This window comes from Pseudomyrmex gracilis, unplaced genomic scaffold (genome assembly GCF_002006095.1).
Source record: "Pseudomyrmex gracilis isolate BER0280 unplaced genomic scaffold, ASM200609v1 scaffold_96, whole genome shotgun sequence".
NCBI lineage: Eukaryota > Metazoa > Arthropoda > Insecta > Hymenoptera > Formicidae > Pseudomyrmex > Pseudomyrmex gracilis.
This window is the reverse complement of record NW_018020680.1, coordinates 353,285-371,144: the sequence shown is the minus strand read 5'-3', so window position 1 is coordinate 371,144 and position 17,860 is coordinate 353,285. Positions and strand designations below refer to the sequence as shown.

At 34.5% G+C, this 17,860-nt stretch overlaps 2 protein-coding genes across 9 annotated transcripts; one reads left to right on the top strand and one right to left on the bottom strand.

Annotated features, from left to right (window-relative positions):
• Positions 1–50: 50 nt before the first annotated feature.
• LOC109855694 (cytochrome b5 reductase 4) lies at positions 51–9,526 on the bottom strand. Of its 7 annotated transcripts, none has more exons than XM_020430205.1 (11): positions 9,446–9,526; positions 6,161–6,517; positions 3,545–3,715; positions 3,199–3,299; positions 2,951–3,110; positions 2,484–2,737; positions 2,168–2,390; positions 1,677–1,971; positions 1,414–1,500; positions 1,128–1,286; positions 51–978 (listed from the first exon to the last, which is right to left on the bottom strand). In XM_020430205.1, exons 2-11 carry the CDS (start codon positions 6,408–6,410, stop codon positions 924–926), a joined length of 1,755 nt encoding a protein of 584 aa, XP_020285794.1. In that variant the 5' UTR covers positions 6,411–6,517; positions 9,446–9,526; the 3' UTR covers positions 51–923. The 7 variants fall into 7 exon arrangements, with proteins under 7 accessions (XP_020285794.1, XP_020285793.1, XP_020285791.1 ...); XM_020430204.1 differs by lacking the exon at positions 9,446–9,526 and adding an exon at positions 9,151–9,232; XM_020430202.1 differs by lacking the exon at positions 9,446–9,526 and adding an exon at positions 8,418–9,138.
• On the top strand, positions 9,435–17,812 carry LOC109855695 (fatty-acid amide hydrolase 2-B). Of its 2 annotated transcripts, none has more exons than XM_020430208.1 (9): positions 9,435–9,799; positions 13,817–14,024; positions 14,426–14,629; positions 14,848–15,053; positions 15,410–15,552; positions 15,624–15,802; positions 16,003–16,392; positions 16,576–16,758; positions 16,846–17,812. In XM_020430208.1, the coding sequence occupies exons 2-9, from the start codon at positions 13,821–13,823 to the stop codon at positions 16,942–16,944; spliced, it is 1,608 nt and encodes a 535-aa protein (XP_020285797.1). In that variant the 5' UTR covers positions 9,435–9,799; positions 13,817–13,820; the 3' UTR covers positions 16,945–17,812. The 2 variants fall into 2 exon arrangements, with proteins under 2 accessions (XP_020285797.1, XP_020285798.1); XM_020430209.1 differs by lacking the exon at positions 9,435–9,799 and adding an exon at positions 9,861–9,951.
• Positions 17,813–17,860: the final 48 nt, after the last annotated feature.

Sequence of the window (17,860 nt, the reverse complement as noted above, 5' to 3'; positions counted from 1 at the left end):
TTTTTTACAAAAATATTCCTTCGGAAAAAAACAGACGGTCTTTTTTGATTTCATTCATCCGTATGCATTTATTCTCAATGAATATTGGCTTACATAGATACATTCGTATGTAATAAATGCGCACAGCAGCTTACAAAACATCACTCAAAGAAACAATTATATTTCGATTTTGCCATTATTTACAGAAATATAACAATACGTATCAAGAATAAACAGTATGTACTGATTGAAAAACACTCACCTTATATACATAAAATGCATTTTACGAATTATAAACTCATCGAAATCATCGGTATATAAAAATTAGTTTTTATCCGCTTAATTGTGTTCATTGTTATACCATGTACGCTCACAAAAAAAAATACGACCATCATATCGTGTCGAATCATAAATAACAATCGTCACGTCATTTCTACGCAACAGGTGCGAAACTAACCAGGTTTTTTCTTTTTTTTTGGTTTTTTTCATATTTTCCTAAATATTAACTTTTAGAACCGGGTTCCGCGCTTAATTGGATTACATTTCACTTTCTATCTATAAATCGCGAAGCGTGATTTATCTTTTGTAATTCGGATGCGCGATACAATTGCAAAATTACGAATAACTTTACAAGAATTGCAATATTACAATTTATCGCAGCTAAGTGCGTCGTCATGAGCGAAGACGGGAGTAAAAGTGCTTAAAAATCTCTCTTCATAATTTCAGAAAAATATACATGTGATTAAAAGACATAGCTATGTGAACACAGCTAGTTTTCACGTAGTCGGGAAAAATCTGTAATATTTAACTGAATCAACGTGGTTCAACAGGTACAAGTGTATTTCAGCTCTTATTAGGCTTTCTCTAAAAACTCTCTAGAAAAAAAATGGAAATGTATATATATATATGTGTATATTCAAGACGTATACTTTCAACGAAGACGATTAATCGTCGAATTCATATATCTGACAAGGTTTCCAACCAAGTTTCTCTATACTCCTGAAACATAATGAAACAAGTCAATAGAAATATGAATAAAAACTAATGAATAAAAACTAATAATTGATTAAGAATGAAGACAATCGCAAAAGTAATTTTTAATCATATAAATTTGATTTTTCTCTAATATATAAAATTTTCACACGTACGTTTTTGCGGATAACATAAATCCTTTTGGTCCACACGTAAATATACATCCGTCTGGCGAAGACTCGCCAATTAGTTCTTTCAACAATTCATCGCTAACAGTACCACGTCTACCTTTCCATTTATCGTCTGCTTGCGAAAGGATATGTGTAACTTTGAACCTGACAAATACATTTAGATATTACACACGAAGATATACGGATTGATAAATTATTATTTGTAAGAAGAAATGTAAATGCGTGTGTATGATACACACACAAATACACTTTATCTCGCGTGCATACTCACTTCTTTTCTGCAGACACTTTATCAAGTTGTGCCACATAAAACATATTGTCTTCATCCTTGTTGAAGTTTAGGAGATTGATTAATTTTCTGCAAGAGTTATAAAAGTTAAAACAGAAAAACTTAAATAATAATTTTATTTCGAATTAAATTTATCTTCCGTTGTCGATGCTGAACATCGACGTGTTCTTCTATAATTTTGCAATATTTCGGAAACCAAAAAATTAAATAAATTTGCAAAAAATCTCAAAATTGATTGTATTTACACGCTGCGTCTCGCTAAAGCTCGCTGAATTATTCCTAACATCGCGGTTAAACCCGTTCCACCTGCCAGCATATGAATGGTAGGATACCGATCGAAAGATTCGGTTACGAAGGCACCTAAACCATTGCTCATCGTAAGGGTTTGGCCAGGTTGCAAATTTGTGACGGACGGACTGAGTGCGCCATTTGGATATCGCTTTATCATCAAGCAAATACAATCTGGCTTGTATTGTGGCGCCATATCTTCGGGATGAAGGCACGGTGGGACAGGCGTGTACGACCTCGATACTTCCATTCCTGCGATAAATGTATATCATTATGTTACATATCGTTATCAGTATATTTTTGTCAATGTTTGAAAACAAAATAATTCGTTTTTCGTTAGTAGTTCTTATCACATCGCAAATAAATCGCAATTAAATATACGTTTCAGTAAATAAGAAGTAAATGCAAACGTCGAGAAAGTTTTTTATTTTATTTATTTTATACTCACCCATTACATTCATTTTGACTTCTACGTGTCTACCAATGGGAATTAGTTCTAGAGAATCTTTGGCGCGTAAAACTAACAAATGAACTAGTTTGCAAAGGGATGTATTACTGAGTACCTCATACTCTTTATAAGTGCGTTTATTTGTAATGGATTCTCGCAATAACGTATGATCTCCCTGAGATTTCCATATGTTGGTGATCCTCTTTGTAAATGTAAAGTCTACCTACAATGTTAAAAATGTTTTTTTTTTTTTTGTATTCACAAAACGCGCGATGTAACAATATAAAACGTGTTATTTGTTTGTCAGTTAATTTACCTGCATCGTATCGAAATCTCTCTTATGAACCGGCGGCCATTCCACATCAGCAGTTAATTCGAGTTCGTGAACGATAATATATTTCTCAAAATTGAGTCTAAAGATAATTTTTGAGTTGCTCAATCTTTGTAATTGGTAATATACTCCTGGATACGTGTGCACCGCTTGATAAAAGAGCGTTATGGAATTAGATGTTTGCCGCCAATCCATATTTACATTGGGTATATCCGAGTTTTCTTCAGTTTTCTTTTGTGCTGAAACAATAAGAAAAAAAAAACTTTGTGTGTTCTAGTTTGTTTTTATAATTTACTTAGTAAACATTTTTATATTATAATAATTCAACATTTATATACACGCGCACAAACTTATGCATTTGAAGACCGCTTTAAAGATTTATTAATTCAGCAATGCTAAATATAGACGACCTAGAAAACCGTTTGACGCGACAGAGCATAACGAACACTTACCAGCGGAACTTAGACCTAACGTCACGGACGAACAATTGTTCGCACCCGTGGCCAATTTTTCCGTTCTGGAAGAAGTACTCGATGTGCAAGAAGAGCTGCGACTCAATCTGCCCACGACGCATTTCTGCAGTATGCTCTGATAATTCACCCAAGCGTGCACCTAGAATTAACGATCTATGGGTACGTAAAAATAATTAGCGAGATGATGTAGCGATACAATACGTGCGACGAAAATTAAGGAATCTTACGTTTTCGAACAACTTTGTGGCGTCTTTTCCGACGCCTTTCATCAGTTCGTCGACCCCACCCGGATGGAAATCCATGTAACGCGTAACATTAAATACAATTCCTGCAATTAAAAGAAGTCCAATTTACTACAAAGTAGAAAGATCAGATATTTTAGTTTAGCAGAAGCATTTTTATTTAAGTGTGAACTTTTTCAGAAAATTATTTAAAACTTCTTAAATAACGTATGTAATAAAACAAACTAAATATGTGAAACACCGCGTAATTACAAATTTAAACAGTTATTGATAATAACGTGTAATCGTTTTTTTTAGCAAGACAATAAAAAGTGCATATAAATAAACACACCTCGAATTGCAATCCAAGCGTCAGTTTGCTTATTATGATTAGCCAGCTCGGATAATGTTACGATTCGCGGCACACCACCGACTCCAGTTAAATCGACTCCCGAATTACCCAAACGAATCCAGTCCATCAAACTATGTCCGGGTGCTAGGGCTGTTTTATTTCGCGGATTTCCTGGAAGTAAAAGAGAAAACATAAAAATGTGAGCAAAAATTTCTTTCCACTTTTCTCCAGACTAGCCATTTTGTTATATTTTTTTTCTCAAAATTGCGTTTGATACGCAACACAAACGCACGTATCTAGAGATAACAAATTGTAAATATACTATATGTATAAAAACTATTAAATTTACAAAATTGTTTTACAGTTATATAGTTTTATTTGTAAAACTATCTACAATGTACAAACAACTTTATTTTGTAACTGACAAACATTATCAACACTTTAGATCTTAGTTTTAACATCTGAAGTAGTTGTTTTCTTCTGTAAGTTTCTCTACAATATCTGTACTGTAATGCAGACCATCAGTGTGTCATTTATGTTCGCAACGATGAGCATGTTCGCGTGCAGATAAACTCTATTATAAAAATAGATTAATTGGCAATTACACTAATTACTAACCATCCTGGATCTGCAGACCAAGACTCTGCGGAGACCCATTGCCATCCGCGGCGGAAACTAAAGAAGCGCCGCAACATCGTGGCATTTTCTCATCGAACCGACAATAATTGCAGAGACACGATCATTTCTCTTAATAATTCACAAAACACGCCATCGGGTTAAAAATTCTAAAAACACGTCAGTTTGTGATATTAATTATCCGAATGGTTTTTTTTTTTTTTATCAATAATTAGCTTTCTTTAGCATCTTTGTTGTACGACAAAAAATAAAGATGTAAATGAAGTGAACAAAAGAAACAAGTAAAAATTATTTTTAGTGTCTGACGTTAAAAAGATTTGAAAATAATATATATTTAATACCGATAATATATGAATGATTATACGATCTCATATGGAAAAGAAAACATATATCGATATAGAAGATTAATTATTAACAGCTATTACTAATTATCAACAGTTATAGCTATAATGGCAATCAATTATTTAAATGGAATTATGAGCAATTAAATAATTTATTAAATTATACGGCGTTAATATAATTTTAATCAAATTTCTCGATTTCGCAAATATCGATCGTATCACTTCATAAATTAAAACTTCTCAATTTAATACAAAGATTTAATTTAACACGTGTTTGCTATCAGATATCCTGCACCAATTTTGCACATTTATCTCAGTTTTAAAGTTTTATCATCCGCGCGCTATTCCCAATTTCACATCTGTCTTAAATAATATATTTTTTTCTCCTCGTACTTAGTGACACATATTTGTTTTTTATATATTTTAAATCTTCTCAATAATTGCTCAAATATCTTAATCATTTTAATAATTTTCCTTAAATATTATTTAAGCAGGTTTTTGTTCTTCGAAATCTAATCAATTTTTCAACGCTGCAATCGGTCTTTTACGTCACTTTTGTATCATCTAAACGAGTAACTGAAGAAAACTATTAAAAACTACAAAATAAGAAATATAAAATGATCAAAGCATCGTGTAAACAAATAAATATATGCATATTGAAAATGCCGTTGTTTTTCCTATAAAACTCGAACTTTTGAATTGATTCGAGTCATTACTTCTAACAAATAAATAGACATAAAGTAAACATCGTTCACTGTTTCGGCGACGCTAATTGAATGAAATAACTTCAACAGTATTAATATAGGCTACATAATTCAGGGTATCATCGATTGATTCGTCGGGCTATTAATACCGACATTATGATACGTGTATATAGATACAAAGTGACGCGCGACTAATGGATGGACCTAAACTCGTTCGCCTAAATATTCTATGTAACGAAAAAGCCAACGAAAAATATCTGCATTGTCAATGAACAAAAAAGAAACAAGATTATCACTTGCGATAATTCTCAAAACGGGACGGAATACAAAACGCGATGCGAAACATGGATCGCACGTCGACAAAGACGAGAGAATGAGGTTCCGGTGTGATCTCGTGGTGAAGGACCGGAAGGTACTGCGCTGAAACACGCGGCCGAATATAACCCTGAGACAGGTAGATCAATATAGTAGCGATGGACGACGCTCAGCTCAACACGCAGGATCTCTCAGCAGTCGAAGCGCGCGTCTCTGAGATCAACGCGAGAGAAGTCAGTGAATTACGACAAACTATTGATCCAATTCAATGGAGAATGAATTGATATGGATGAAAAATATGAGATTTATAAATTCTTCTTAAATATAAGCTGTGAAAAACGCGAGACTATATTTTTATGATATATAAAACGAAGAATTATCAATATATATATATATATATACTTTAAATATTAAAATTTATAAATTTCTTTTTATAATTTATTATTTAATTTTACCATCATTTAATTTATAATATATTTCAGAATTGTTACTTGATATATTCACGTTTGTATTATTCAATTTTTATATTTATTTTTTTTAGCCGTATATATAAGGACTGCAGTTTCAAACGTTAATTAAGAGAAATTTTTTATAAACATTGTTTATATATATATTCTTACCAGTGGCAGATCCGGACGACATTGTTTCAACTTTTGCTTTTACTTGCTCGATTTGTTTAGATCTGATAACTTCCGTAGGTAATATTAGGCTGTTCTTGGCTAACACGCTGGTGGGCGAAGAAGGGTTCACCTCCACTTTCTTCATTTGTTCCTGTATATCACCAGAAGTGTCGTAACTTTGGCACTTGGTTTCTTCATTCTTATCTTTCGATCGAGCGTTTGATAAACCGTTTCTCTTCGTCGAGTCCATCAGTTTTCTTTTTTTTCTTTCGAGTACCGACCAGAATCGAAAGAAGAAGCACCGCTTCGTCAGATGCACTTTGATAAAGAAGATTCCATCGTTTATCTTGCAGAACTCTGTTGAAGATTATAATAAATAATTATTAAATATGTATAATAATTAGTATGTAAATTTTTGTTATACACATGCGATTACACAATATTATAGAATTTTCACATAATTTAATTAATGCTCTCTCTCTCTCTCTCTCTCTCTCTCGAAAACAATTGCATATTCATTCGTCACTTTCCAAACTTTTTCCAACAAGAAACAGATAATTTATTTTTACGTAAGTTTTTAATTTGAACAGGAAATCGACATTGTAATTATTTGTAAATTATCATATTGCGAGCAATAATCATAAGAAAAGTATCATCGTGTATTTTTGTATCGCACGGATAGCAAATTTAGAAAGCGAGACGCTTTAGAGAACACCACATGTTTTCCTTCTCAATTACTTTCTCTGCAAAGTTTTCCCCGCACGGAGTACTTGATTGTCCCTCGACAATTGCGACTTAGAATACTTTTGCTCAGCCATGTGTATCACCGTGCAGATTCAACTTCAGCGAGAGAGCAGCGAAAACTCAATGCATTCGGATATTTGCATAGCATAATAAAAACGACGCGGTTTTGATTTTAATTGCTAAAATTTAAAACCTCAAAGACCAAATTGCTAGACTGAAATAATACTCATCAGAATTTTAAACAGATAATAATTTGCAAAACCAAATGTATAAAAAATTTAATTTAATGAATTGTAAAGTTGAAAATGTTTTTTTTTTTTTTTGCATAAGCTTGTTAAATATGTGTGTGCGATGCGTTTCATTATATTTAAAAATCAGAAAATTTAATAACGCTTCGATTGTGTTGCAGTCAGATTTATGGCCGAGTGCCATAACTCAACCTCGGGTTCTCCTTTCGTTTATAAAGTTCTCTCACGAAGAGACCTCGCAATGACAGTCTTGCTTGACACAAGAGAGTAGAGCAATAATAAAATTACAGAGCGTGTTAAACACTTTTTGTCAAACGATTAGGAGATAAGTGGTTGCAATGTGACATTAGAACCACTGCACTAGTGAAGCAAACGCAAGCGGTCATGGTTATTTACTTCCTATCTTTTGAATTATTTAAAACATATATGTATTTGTAGTTTTATTATTTAAAATAAAGATTAAAGAATATCGTTATTTAAAAATAAAACAAATTTGCAACAGAAAATAGAAGGATTTTAAAAATATTTATAAACTTAAACAAGTGTGCATAAAAAAATATTTAGTTTAAATAAATGTTACATAGAATGTGTCGTTTTTATCAGAAAACAACCACAAACAAATTGTTTATACTAGAATATATGGTTTTTAATCAAGTTTTTTTACAAACATATGACTTATCATAAACTCGTTATAAATTTGACATACACACAATGTCTCCACAGAATTAACAAGATAAAATATTTTACATTTAAAATATTTCACAACACGTGGCATGACAAAAACAGATTATAGATGAGAGATGTTTTGCAATAAAAAATTATTATCCCGAAATATACATGTAATTTTAATAAAATAGGAATATATACATATATATTATTGTATATTACATATATACAAGTGTAAAACAATATTTCAATATTAGTAAAATGAACGGTGTAACACTTGCAAGATAAGTTTATCTACTTTGTCTTATCTCTGAGACGTTTATACGCGTGATAAATATATTACATATACTGTTATACATATTGTCGGAAGTATTTATACGACTTCGATTTTGTTTTTTGACATTACTACGTCAGAAGATAATTGAAATAAGGATAAAAGTGTTCAACTTTGCGTTTCTCGATTCGATGCAAGTTTGTTTTCATGTAAAACCAACACGTGAATATTTTCTTACGCTGATTGTCATTGCGAGTGTGTCGCGCGATTGTGCGTAAGAATCGCGTTTTTCATACAACAAATACAAATACAATTCAAGACTCACCGCAACCATATTATTTATATACTTCAACTCTTGTTTTCGCGGCAAAAAAAGTAGTTACTACACGGATGTTTAGGTTAGATTAGGTTATATATATTTGTAATCAAGCAGTAAATTATGTACATATCTGTGAACTCTGTCAAGGTGGAAGGCGCGCTATTGTGGACTTCGCACTTCGACAAACACGCACGTGTGCGTTTTAACGGAAGGGACAAGTGGCCTCGAAAAAATCACTCCGAGTGAAACCGTACTCACTTTCGGAGAGTCGGGATGAGAGGTTAGGGATCCGGACGTGTGTCACTGTGATTTAACTGCCATTTTACTCCGTCCCGCGGCCAACTTCACGCGAAATATTCATGAGCGCCTCGCGGACAGGATCGTATCTCTTAAAATTCGCGAGGTTTCAATCAAAAGCCGCCCCTTAAAGAGAGAGACAATTTCTAAAATAGTCAAATCACACGTCACACGTATGTACGTACAAATGTTAAATTGTTAACGGTCAGAGTTTTTTTATCATTTCCAATTTGATTCTAATTTAATCTCATTCCGTTGTGAAATTGACTAATCGTATTTTAACCGAAGCAAACGAGACTACGATTAACGCTCAATCGATCGATCAACTTGACAATCGGAGATACGAGTAGCAAACAAAAAAATAGCTCCAACCGAAAACATCGAACCGATACGCGCTTCTCTTGCTGAATAAAAAAAATTTGCTAAATAAAACGACACACACACAAAGCTCGGTGTGAGCAAGTTCGAGACCGCTCCTGTAATTGCGATTGTGTCTCTCGTGCATATATACGCGTGTGTACGTGAATATACATTTATATTTTTCTCGACGCGCAGGGTGCCGAGATTGTTGCGCGCAGGCTCGTTCCGTTCGCGACTCAATTCGCGACAGTCCGAAGTGTTTGCGGACTCTCCCGGTTCGGAGTATAGGCGGCGACACGTATCGGGGAGACGGACCGGAGCTCTCTCTGTGAGTGATGTAAGCCGCGTGGCAGATGGACGAGCGAGTGTGTGTGTACCGTTCGTCCCCGGTGTTGGTAAACGCCGCGTTGCACACGTCGTTTCGCTCCCACGACGCTCCGCGAAAATCAAGCCGCGAGATTGTCGGCAGTCGAGGTTTGGTGTTCGAAAAAATCGGTTTTACATCGCTTCTCACAGCGCGGAAATACGCGAATAGGAATGCAACAGGAGCGTGTGTTGTCACGTCGTCGATGAAACCCGGCACGAAAACCACTCCTACGTCGGCGTGTTGACGAACATCGACTGAATCGTTGAATGTTTTTTTTCTTTGTTTAATTTTTTTGGATACCTCCCCCCCCCTTCCCCCAAGCTGAGACGAGAACTCATCGCGCTGTGACGACGTTAAATCCTGTGTGAGTATTTCTTAAGTCAATATTATATTACCTCCTCGCGCAGCATCTCGGTTCGGTTTAATGTCAGGCGGCGAGAATTAATAAAAAGTGAAATCGTCGCTGTGTGAGAAAAACTGACCGACGATCTCGCAGAACAAATAAGTCACGGTTCGGTGCGTAAAATAAATAAAGCGAATAAATAAATACGCAAACTTAAGATTAATATATAATTAATATCCGTGTATTTATCTCTCAATTATTTTGTTTATTTGGCGCTTGTGCTCTCGGTACGTGTGCGTTCGCTTCGATTATAACAATATCGAGTTTTTTTTTGGTCTCCGGCAAGTTTTGTTTTTTTTTTTTTATTTTTTATTTTTAGATAAGTAATCGTCTCTCGAGAACGTTCTTGTGAGATGATTATTTTTTCAACGAAATCACACAAAGACGTGAATCCACCCACTTTCTTTCTCGACCTATGTTCTATCGAAAATTCCTGAGGGAATCGCGCGAGTTTCACGTAGAAACTTTTTAATCGGACAAATGTCAATCTGACATATGGCTGTCATTTTGTTAAACGCGCATCGTGCGTGCATCCTTTGTGTTCTTCTGGTCCGATAAATTTCTGCAAAATCGATCGAATCGCCAAGCACGTCGCGACAATTCAGAGAATTAGATGGTAGATAAGAAAAAAAAAAACTTTTTTATCGTTAATACTAATGTTTGTTGAAGCGAAGTTGCGTCGCGTGCAACGATTTTTTTCCAGTGACGTTACAAAACGTTATGTTGTTTTTGTCAACCGTTTTCTTTCATCAGAATTTTTTCTACACGCGTTAGATCCACTCTCTCCGATGCCATATTGTAAATTATATTTATTTCTAAGCTAATTGCCGATTCATATGACATCATCCTCCTTCCCAAAAAAAAAAACTAAAGACTCACAGACTCTACATGTGACTCACTTTATTACTTCATCCGGTGATCGGTTTGGTGTGCGTGAGCGCGCGTGTTAAATTATTTAAATTACAGAGGTACATAAAATGATGCAATTAATATTTATACGGACTCTTTATTATTAGTTTGAGATTTAGGTTATTTTTTTGTGTTGACTCCTCCGACCGCGCGGAGTTTCGTGTTGTGTGTGTTTGAAAATCGGTGCACACAACACGCGTTCGAACATAAATAGCTAGTATATTACATAAATAACTCTCATTCACAGACAATACGCATATTGTTGAATTTTTTTTTAACGTGAGTGAAAAAAAATTGAAATGTCTAACAGTAGACCGGTGCGTCCAAAACTGTTCAAACAAAAAAAGTATTAAATAAACATCTAATGTTATATAAATAATTCTTTGCAAAAAATGCGTACGTTGTTTGGATTTTTTTTTATGTCAAATTTTTTAACGTGAGTAAAAAAATGTTAATGAGCCCGCGGTATCTACAAAGACAATAAAGTTGTTTTCTTCTTTGTTTTTCTCTATATAAACGTATTCAAAAACATCTATACATTCAAATGTGTTTGTTTATATATTCAAGATCCAACCGTGTTTGTAAAAAAAGAAAAAAACACTATGCAGATATTTCAATCGTGTTATCCTTTCAGCTTCTTCAGCGCTCGACAATATACCTCGAACGTTTATTTCGAATAATTGCAAAATAGCGTATTGTCGAGAAACATTTTGTTGTTTCGCGCGAACAGTCACACACACGATCAGAGATCCCCCAGATAGCCAAATGTGAAAACTCAATATAAAGCAAATCATATTGTACAGATTAAGTTGCTCGCTAATTGCTGTTGTGTTGTTTTTATTTAATGCAACGAAAATGTTTTTAAACAATTAAGACTTAAAAAATGTTTTTGTCAATTTGATATCAATATATGTGCTGAGTTTTATTATCAATCAATTGTTGTAGCCAATGTTTATGACAATGTGAGTCAGCAATATATGTGAGCAATATATGAGCAATAATTTTTATTCACAAGTTGAGAAAAATAATATAAGTTTATTTGCCGATGAGTTTTTGAGAACTTGCTGTTATTATATATTTTGAAAACTATTGCTGGCAAGAACATACTGAAAAGAGGATACACCCTTTTGTTACATTGCTGAAAACATACGAGTCATATTTGTGGCAAGTTGCCACAATAACTTACACTCAGTTAGTCTATCTGGGATAATTTTTTACGCGATAATTCGACGAACAATTCGCAAAAACGTGTATTTTTATATTGTTTATCTGAAGTCTGTTCGAAGAGAGATGAAAGTACAATACATATTCAATAATCTACGTCATCAATTGACGTTTTGTTTGTTGAATACTGTTTAAAAATGTATGAGACCCCGCCAGAGCGGTTTCAAAGATCATGGGACGCAAAAAAAAAAACTCAAGACGTGTAAGTCTTAGACAAATCAATCACAGACCAAGCGTTCTCTCGCACGTAAATAATCATATTCGAGAGAATGCGCCTGTGTGACTGATTGATTTGATTGAAACTTGTGTAGTTTTGCTGAAGTGTTTTGTGTGCCATAACTTGTACGATTTCAAACACCTAACCATTTCCGATTAGAAAACTTTCGCGTTACACAATGTGTGTTTACTTTGCCATGTCTTTATTTTAATAGAATACGTTTTTTAATTATATACATCGTTTGCATTTGCCTCACAAAAGGATTTGAAAAGCAAGGTCGAGACGCAATGTTGAATTTATTTGAATAAAAAGACAACTGATTTAACTTTTTAAAATCAACTTAACGCATCAGCGCGTTTTTTTATTCCGATTAACTTGGTTAATCAATAAAATCTTTCGATCGCAGACGCGCAGTTGTGCCTTTGCTTCGACTCAATTACTTTTTTTTACATTATTTTCGAACTACTTTATTCTCAAATTTTTGTATCTTTGATATTGTCGTTTTGTTAATTAACGATTGAACGTGTGCGACGTTATATATATATTCGTCGAAATTGAAATGTAAACGCACGTGGTGTAACCCTAATTAATTCCGTTAAACTGTTATTTCGTTGTAAAGCTACTTGAACTCAAACGCATTGTTCTGTCAGCCTTGACACGTAATTTCGCGAGATTACATCATTAATGGTTAAATCCAGCAATAAGCACAACATGCGTGCGCGCGAGTACGCGCGATATTCGCGCCTTTGAGTCAGTCTGATTAAAAATATTGATGCACACTTTTTCTCCGCTAGATGCGATCGTGAAATCTGCATTTTATTACGTGTGGCTATTACGTGTTTATGCGTTTGCCCCAATGTCGTTGTCAGTCGTTCAGGTTGTCATTGTGAGAAGAAGACGCGATTAGTAGTAGAGTAGAGAACTACGCGAGATGAAAATGTGTATTGCCGTCCTGAAACAAAAATTACATTTGATAACCGCGTGTTTGAACTCCAATAATTTTATCAAACCAACTCTCTTTTGCATAAATTCTTTATTATAAACATTCGTATCTTGAAGAAACAAAAAAGTAAATATATGGAAGAGTCTTCCAGGAAGAGACCACAGGAGAAGAACTTGACAAATCACATTTTTGTAATTTTAGAGGAGAGCGAGATTTTAAAGTTCGAAACGTGTGTATGTGTGTGTGTGTGTGTATTTCTGTGTGTTAAACGTTTTATAAAAATGTTTATATCTCGGAACCTGTCAAAAATTTTTCTTTCTCGCTTCGGATAATTAAAATACTCCATTTTAACTACCCAAATAACATCAAAAACAGAAAATCGAAAACAATTGACTTATCAAGTTCTTCTCCCGTGTGGTCTTTATATATATGTAATATAATAAAAAATAAAACATATATGACATAACATATATAATAAAATAAAACATATATGATACAATAAATATTTACAGAGAACAGAATACAGAATAGAATGAAACAAATACAGCGCGATTTCCTTATCGATACCGATTAACGCGTATTATTTAAAAACCGTTGAGTCCGCGATTTTTTTGACATATGTGCGCGCGCGATTATTATCTCGTCAGCGTAAAATGATATCGATGTCTCTCTTTTTTTTCGACAGGTATATGTCACTTAAAAAGCAAACACAAAGCAAAATGCAAATGAAAAAAATTCTGAGCGTGTCTTTTCGTCTTTACGAGCTGATCGTGAGAGGAATATGGCTGTTAATTGCCTTTGTCAAGGGACCGGCTCGATCTCAACCGCCTATAAAAGATCTGACGCTTTTGCATAGCGCAACCACTTTAGCATTAAAAATTCGAAACAAACAGGTACAGTATGAGATCTTTTTTGTGCGCGCAACTTCTATTATCTGATTTCTATCGTATCTAATAACGAAGAAAAAACTTGATTGTGTATCTCACGCAAACGCTGCATCGCTTGTTTTGAACAATAAATTGTTGAAAATTAAATTAAAAATTAAATTAAATTGAAAATTAAATTGAAAATAAAAAATAAAAATTTTATACTTTCTATCTCATATCGCGGGGAGAGTCAGATTGTTTTGTTGTATCAAATCTCGTTGCAATAAAAAAATAAAAACGTTTTGCCATAGAATTAAATACGTCAGCATCATAATCCTTAATGTAGTCCTAATTATGAATGCTTGTATACGCGCGTCATATCATATCAGCCGTGAGATGGCTGCATACTAATTGCTTATTATTCACAGTTAACATCGGAGGATGTGGTATCTTCTTACATAGAGAGAATAAAAGAAATTCAACCAATACTCAACTGCGTAGTCGCGGACAGGTTTGAGAATGCTATTAAAGAAGCGAGAAAATGTGACGAAATATTGAGATCTCAGGACGCTCCGTCCGCGGAATTTCTATCCAAAGAGAAACCACTGTTTGGCGTACCTTTCACCACCAAGGTAATTTTATTTAATCGTCGTTTTTTTTTTTCAGCTTAGATACGTTCAACGAAATATATTGCAAATATCATGTTATATTATCTAATGTAAAAATTGACAAATATATGAGAATAAATATAAAAACATTAGTGTCACGATGCTTACAATTTATGTATTCCGGAAATAAAAATTATGTAATCTAAAAAAAATATATATATATATAAAAATCGGCATTTTAGGACTGTATCGCAGTCGAAAATATGCAATTGACTGCCGGTTTGGTTATACGTAAGAACACTAAAGCTGAAAAAGATGCAGAAGCGATAAAGTTACTGAGATCGGCTGGAGCCATACCTCTGGCGTTGACAAATGTTTCCGAATTGGCAATGTGGTGGGAAAGCTACAACCGTCTGTTCGGTACAACCAAGAATCCGTACAATACGAGGTACAATATGCATTGCATCCTTATCAGTGTAATATTATTTCACGCTGCTTTTCGAAAGCAGAATCGAGACTTCAGTTATCGACAAGGTTACATTTAATAGAATCAATGTTATGGTTCAAAATAGTTTCATAGCGAATGAAGTTATAAGAAGAAAAATGTGTGATGAAAAAGAATTAGAAACCTTATGGAAATTATATTGAAACGTGTAGTTTTATTATATTTAATGAAGAGAAATACATGTATGTGTGTATATTGTACATGTGTCCTATATCTATGCGTGATATCGCGAAGTTTTCAAATATATACAAGAGAAGTTACGTGACACAATGTGTAAGAACTTTGTAACGTATTTTCAGACACATTGTAGGCGGTTCTTCGGGTGGCGAAGGTTGTATTCAAGCAGCAGCTGGATCACCGCTTGGTATTGGCTCAGATATTGGCGGTTCTATTCGCATGCCGGCGTTTTTCAATGGAATTTTTGGTCATAAGCCAAGTAAAGGTAAAAAAAGATTAAGAGTATGCGTCTGTGACTAATAATAAACTTATTATAACGAAACTGTCACTCAACAGGAATAGTTTCGAACGATGGTCAGTATCCCAGTACGCACAGCGAAGATCAGGATCAGTTACTCGCAATTGGACCGATGTGTAGATATGCGCAGGATTTGACGCTGACTCTCAAGATTATCGCGAACAGACATACCGATCTGTTGAAGTTGGATGAAAAAGTAGATATTTCCAAAATTAAGGCAAGTCGACGCAACATTCAAAAACCTGATACGTATGAAAAATATCGATTTCTAGTATTATTTTATAGACGCATGTGATTCTTGCAGCGGTATATAAATATTTGTGATTTCTATGTAAAGACTGCAACGCGAGTATCCAATAGTCTTAATACATTTATCATATAAATAAACACAAAGTCGTCTTTTTATACAAAATTTAGATTTATTATATGGAGGACGACGGCGGACAGTATTTAATTTCGCCGGTGGATCCTGAAATACGGGACGCCATGAGACGAGTGTTGGACTATTTCAAGAAAGCGCACAATATTAAAGCCACAAAATTGAACATAAAAAAATTTAAAAAAGGTTTGAGTCTTTGGTTAGCGAATATGGCGTGCACAGATGACAAGGACTTTTCGTATGAACTGACCGATAGAAAAGGTCACCTCAACATCTGGTTGGAACTTGTTAAGATGACGTTGTTTATGAGCAATCATACTTTGGTCGCTATTCTCACTGCTGTGTTCGAGAAATTCGGCATAAAGCGTGGAAGCGAGAAACACGCCAAACTTATACAACAAAGTAAAGATCTCTATCAGGAATTCAAGGTACAATCGCCTACATTTCTTTCACCAACATTCTGTTACAGACTTTACGTATCTTATAATATCTTACATTACATATATATTTATTTATACAGAAATTTTTATATGTAATGTTGAAATATATATTACTGCTGCTGTTGACATCGGTTATGACACTTGGTCACAAGATTTTTGTTTTTGTTTTAGGATATTTTGGGAGAAGATGGTGTGTTTTTATTTCCGACACATCCGACTGCCGCTCCGATGCATTACGAGCCGTTATTTAAACCGTTTAATTTCTCCTATACCGCGATTATCAATGTATTAGGCCTACCAGCTACGGCTTGTCCGCTAGGTTTAAACAAACAAGGGCTTCCTATTGGTATACAAGTGCGTGTGCGGTATTTCTACGTTCTAGAATTAAAGATGTTTACACAGAATTTATTCTTTAAATAAATAATGTAATTTTAATCGCAGGTCGTAGCAGGACTTTATCAAGATCGTCTAACGCTTGCCGTCGCTGAAGAACTGGAGCGAGGTTTTGGAGGTTGGGTACCTCCAGCGATAGTAGCTTAATGTCAGTGCTGTTATAGACAATAATTTAATTGAACAACATACACACACATACACGAAGCCTCATTTTATCGAACTCTGCCATCTTGTAAAGTATGTATTATGCTATTTATATATGTCGAAGATTTTCGTATGTGTGACATACCAATCGAGGTAAAGTACAAACACTTCCTGGTCAGGACCAAAATCTGCAAATTTTTGCGGATTTTATCATGCTGAAAATCCATAACAACTTTTGTCGTCAGAAGGACTACAGATTTCCTACAGACATTGTCATAAAATTCAGGAGATTTTTTGCCAGCGGGAGTATGAAATGGCATACTCTGCTGCCGATTTGCGCTGTGCAAGATCTTGCTCGTCAATTTGTGTCGGCAGACTCTGCTCGCAGTCTGTCATCGATCTGCGAGTTGTTTTCAGTAGGCTTTGTCTACTAGTTTTGATGCCAAGTTTTCGTGGAAGTTGCTGTCAGTTTTATTGACATACTGCTAATAAGTGTGTTTACTGAATTACACACGCAAGTAACACACATTTAATATAAAATATAATTTCTTAAAATATATATCATATGTTTACATGTACATATATATGTATACAAGATGTCTCATGAATGCCGTATCACCGCTCGTAAGCAGGTAGAAGGAATTATTCTGAGTCGAAAAGTCCTGAACCATTTTTTTTTATTACATTTAATAAAGGAGTAATTATTGAATAAATCAAGCCAATCAGCGCCGACCTTTAGCACGTTAGTGAGCCACGCTCACACACATCAGACGCGTGGTTCACTGACGTGCGTTCGGCTAAAGGTCGGCGCTGATTGGCTTGGTTTATTCAATACTTACTCCTTTATTATATGTAATAGGAAAAAATGGTTCAGGATTTTTCGACTCAGTTTTACTCCTTCTACCTACTTACGAGCGGT

What these genes read in the sequence shown, in the direction of transcription:
- LOC109855694 (XM_020430205.1), bottom strand. Translation starts at nt 6,410, where the DNA reads ATGGACTCGACGAAGAGAAACGGTTTATCAAACGCTCGATCGAAAGAT. An exon ending in CGCTTGGATTGCAATTCGAG is followed by an intron (nt 3,300 to 3,544) that starts GTGTGTTTATTT and finishes TTTTAATTGCAG; the next exon opens with GAATTGTATTTAATGTTACG. An exon ending in GAGATTTCGATACGATGCAG is followed by an intron (nt 2,391 to 2,483) that starts GTAAATTAACTG and finishes TTAACATTGTAG; the next exon opens with GTAGACTTTACATTTACAAA.
- LOC109855695 (XM_020430208.1), top strand. Translation starts at nt 13,821, where the DNA reads ATGTCACTTAAAAAGCAAACACAAAGCAAAATGCAAATGAAAAAAATT. An exon ending in AAGAATCCGTACAATACGAG is followed by an intron (nt 15,054 to 15,409) that starts GTACAATATGCA and finishes ACGTATTTTCAG; the next exon opens with ACACATTGTAGGCGGTTCTT. An exon ending in TGGTCATAAGCCAAGTAAAG is followed by an intron (nt 15,553 to 15,623) that starts GTAAAAAAAGAT and finishes GTCACTCAACAG; the next exon opens with GAATAGTTTCGAACGATGGT.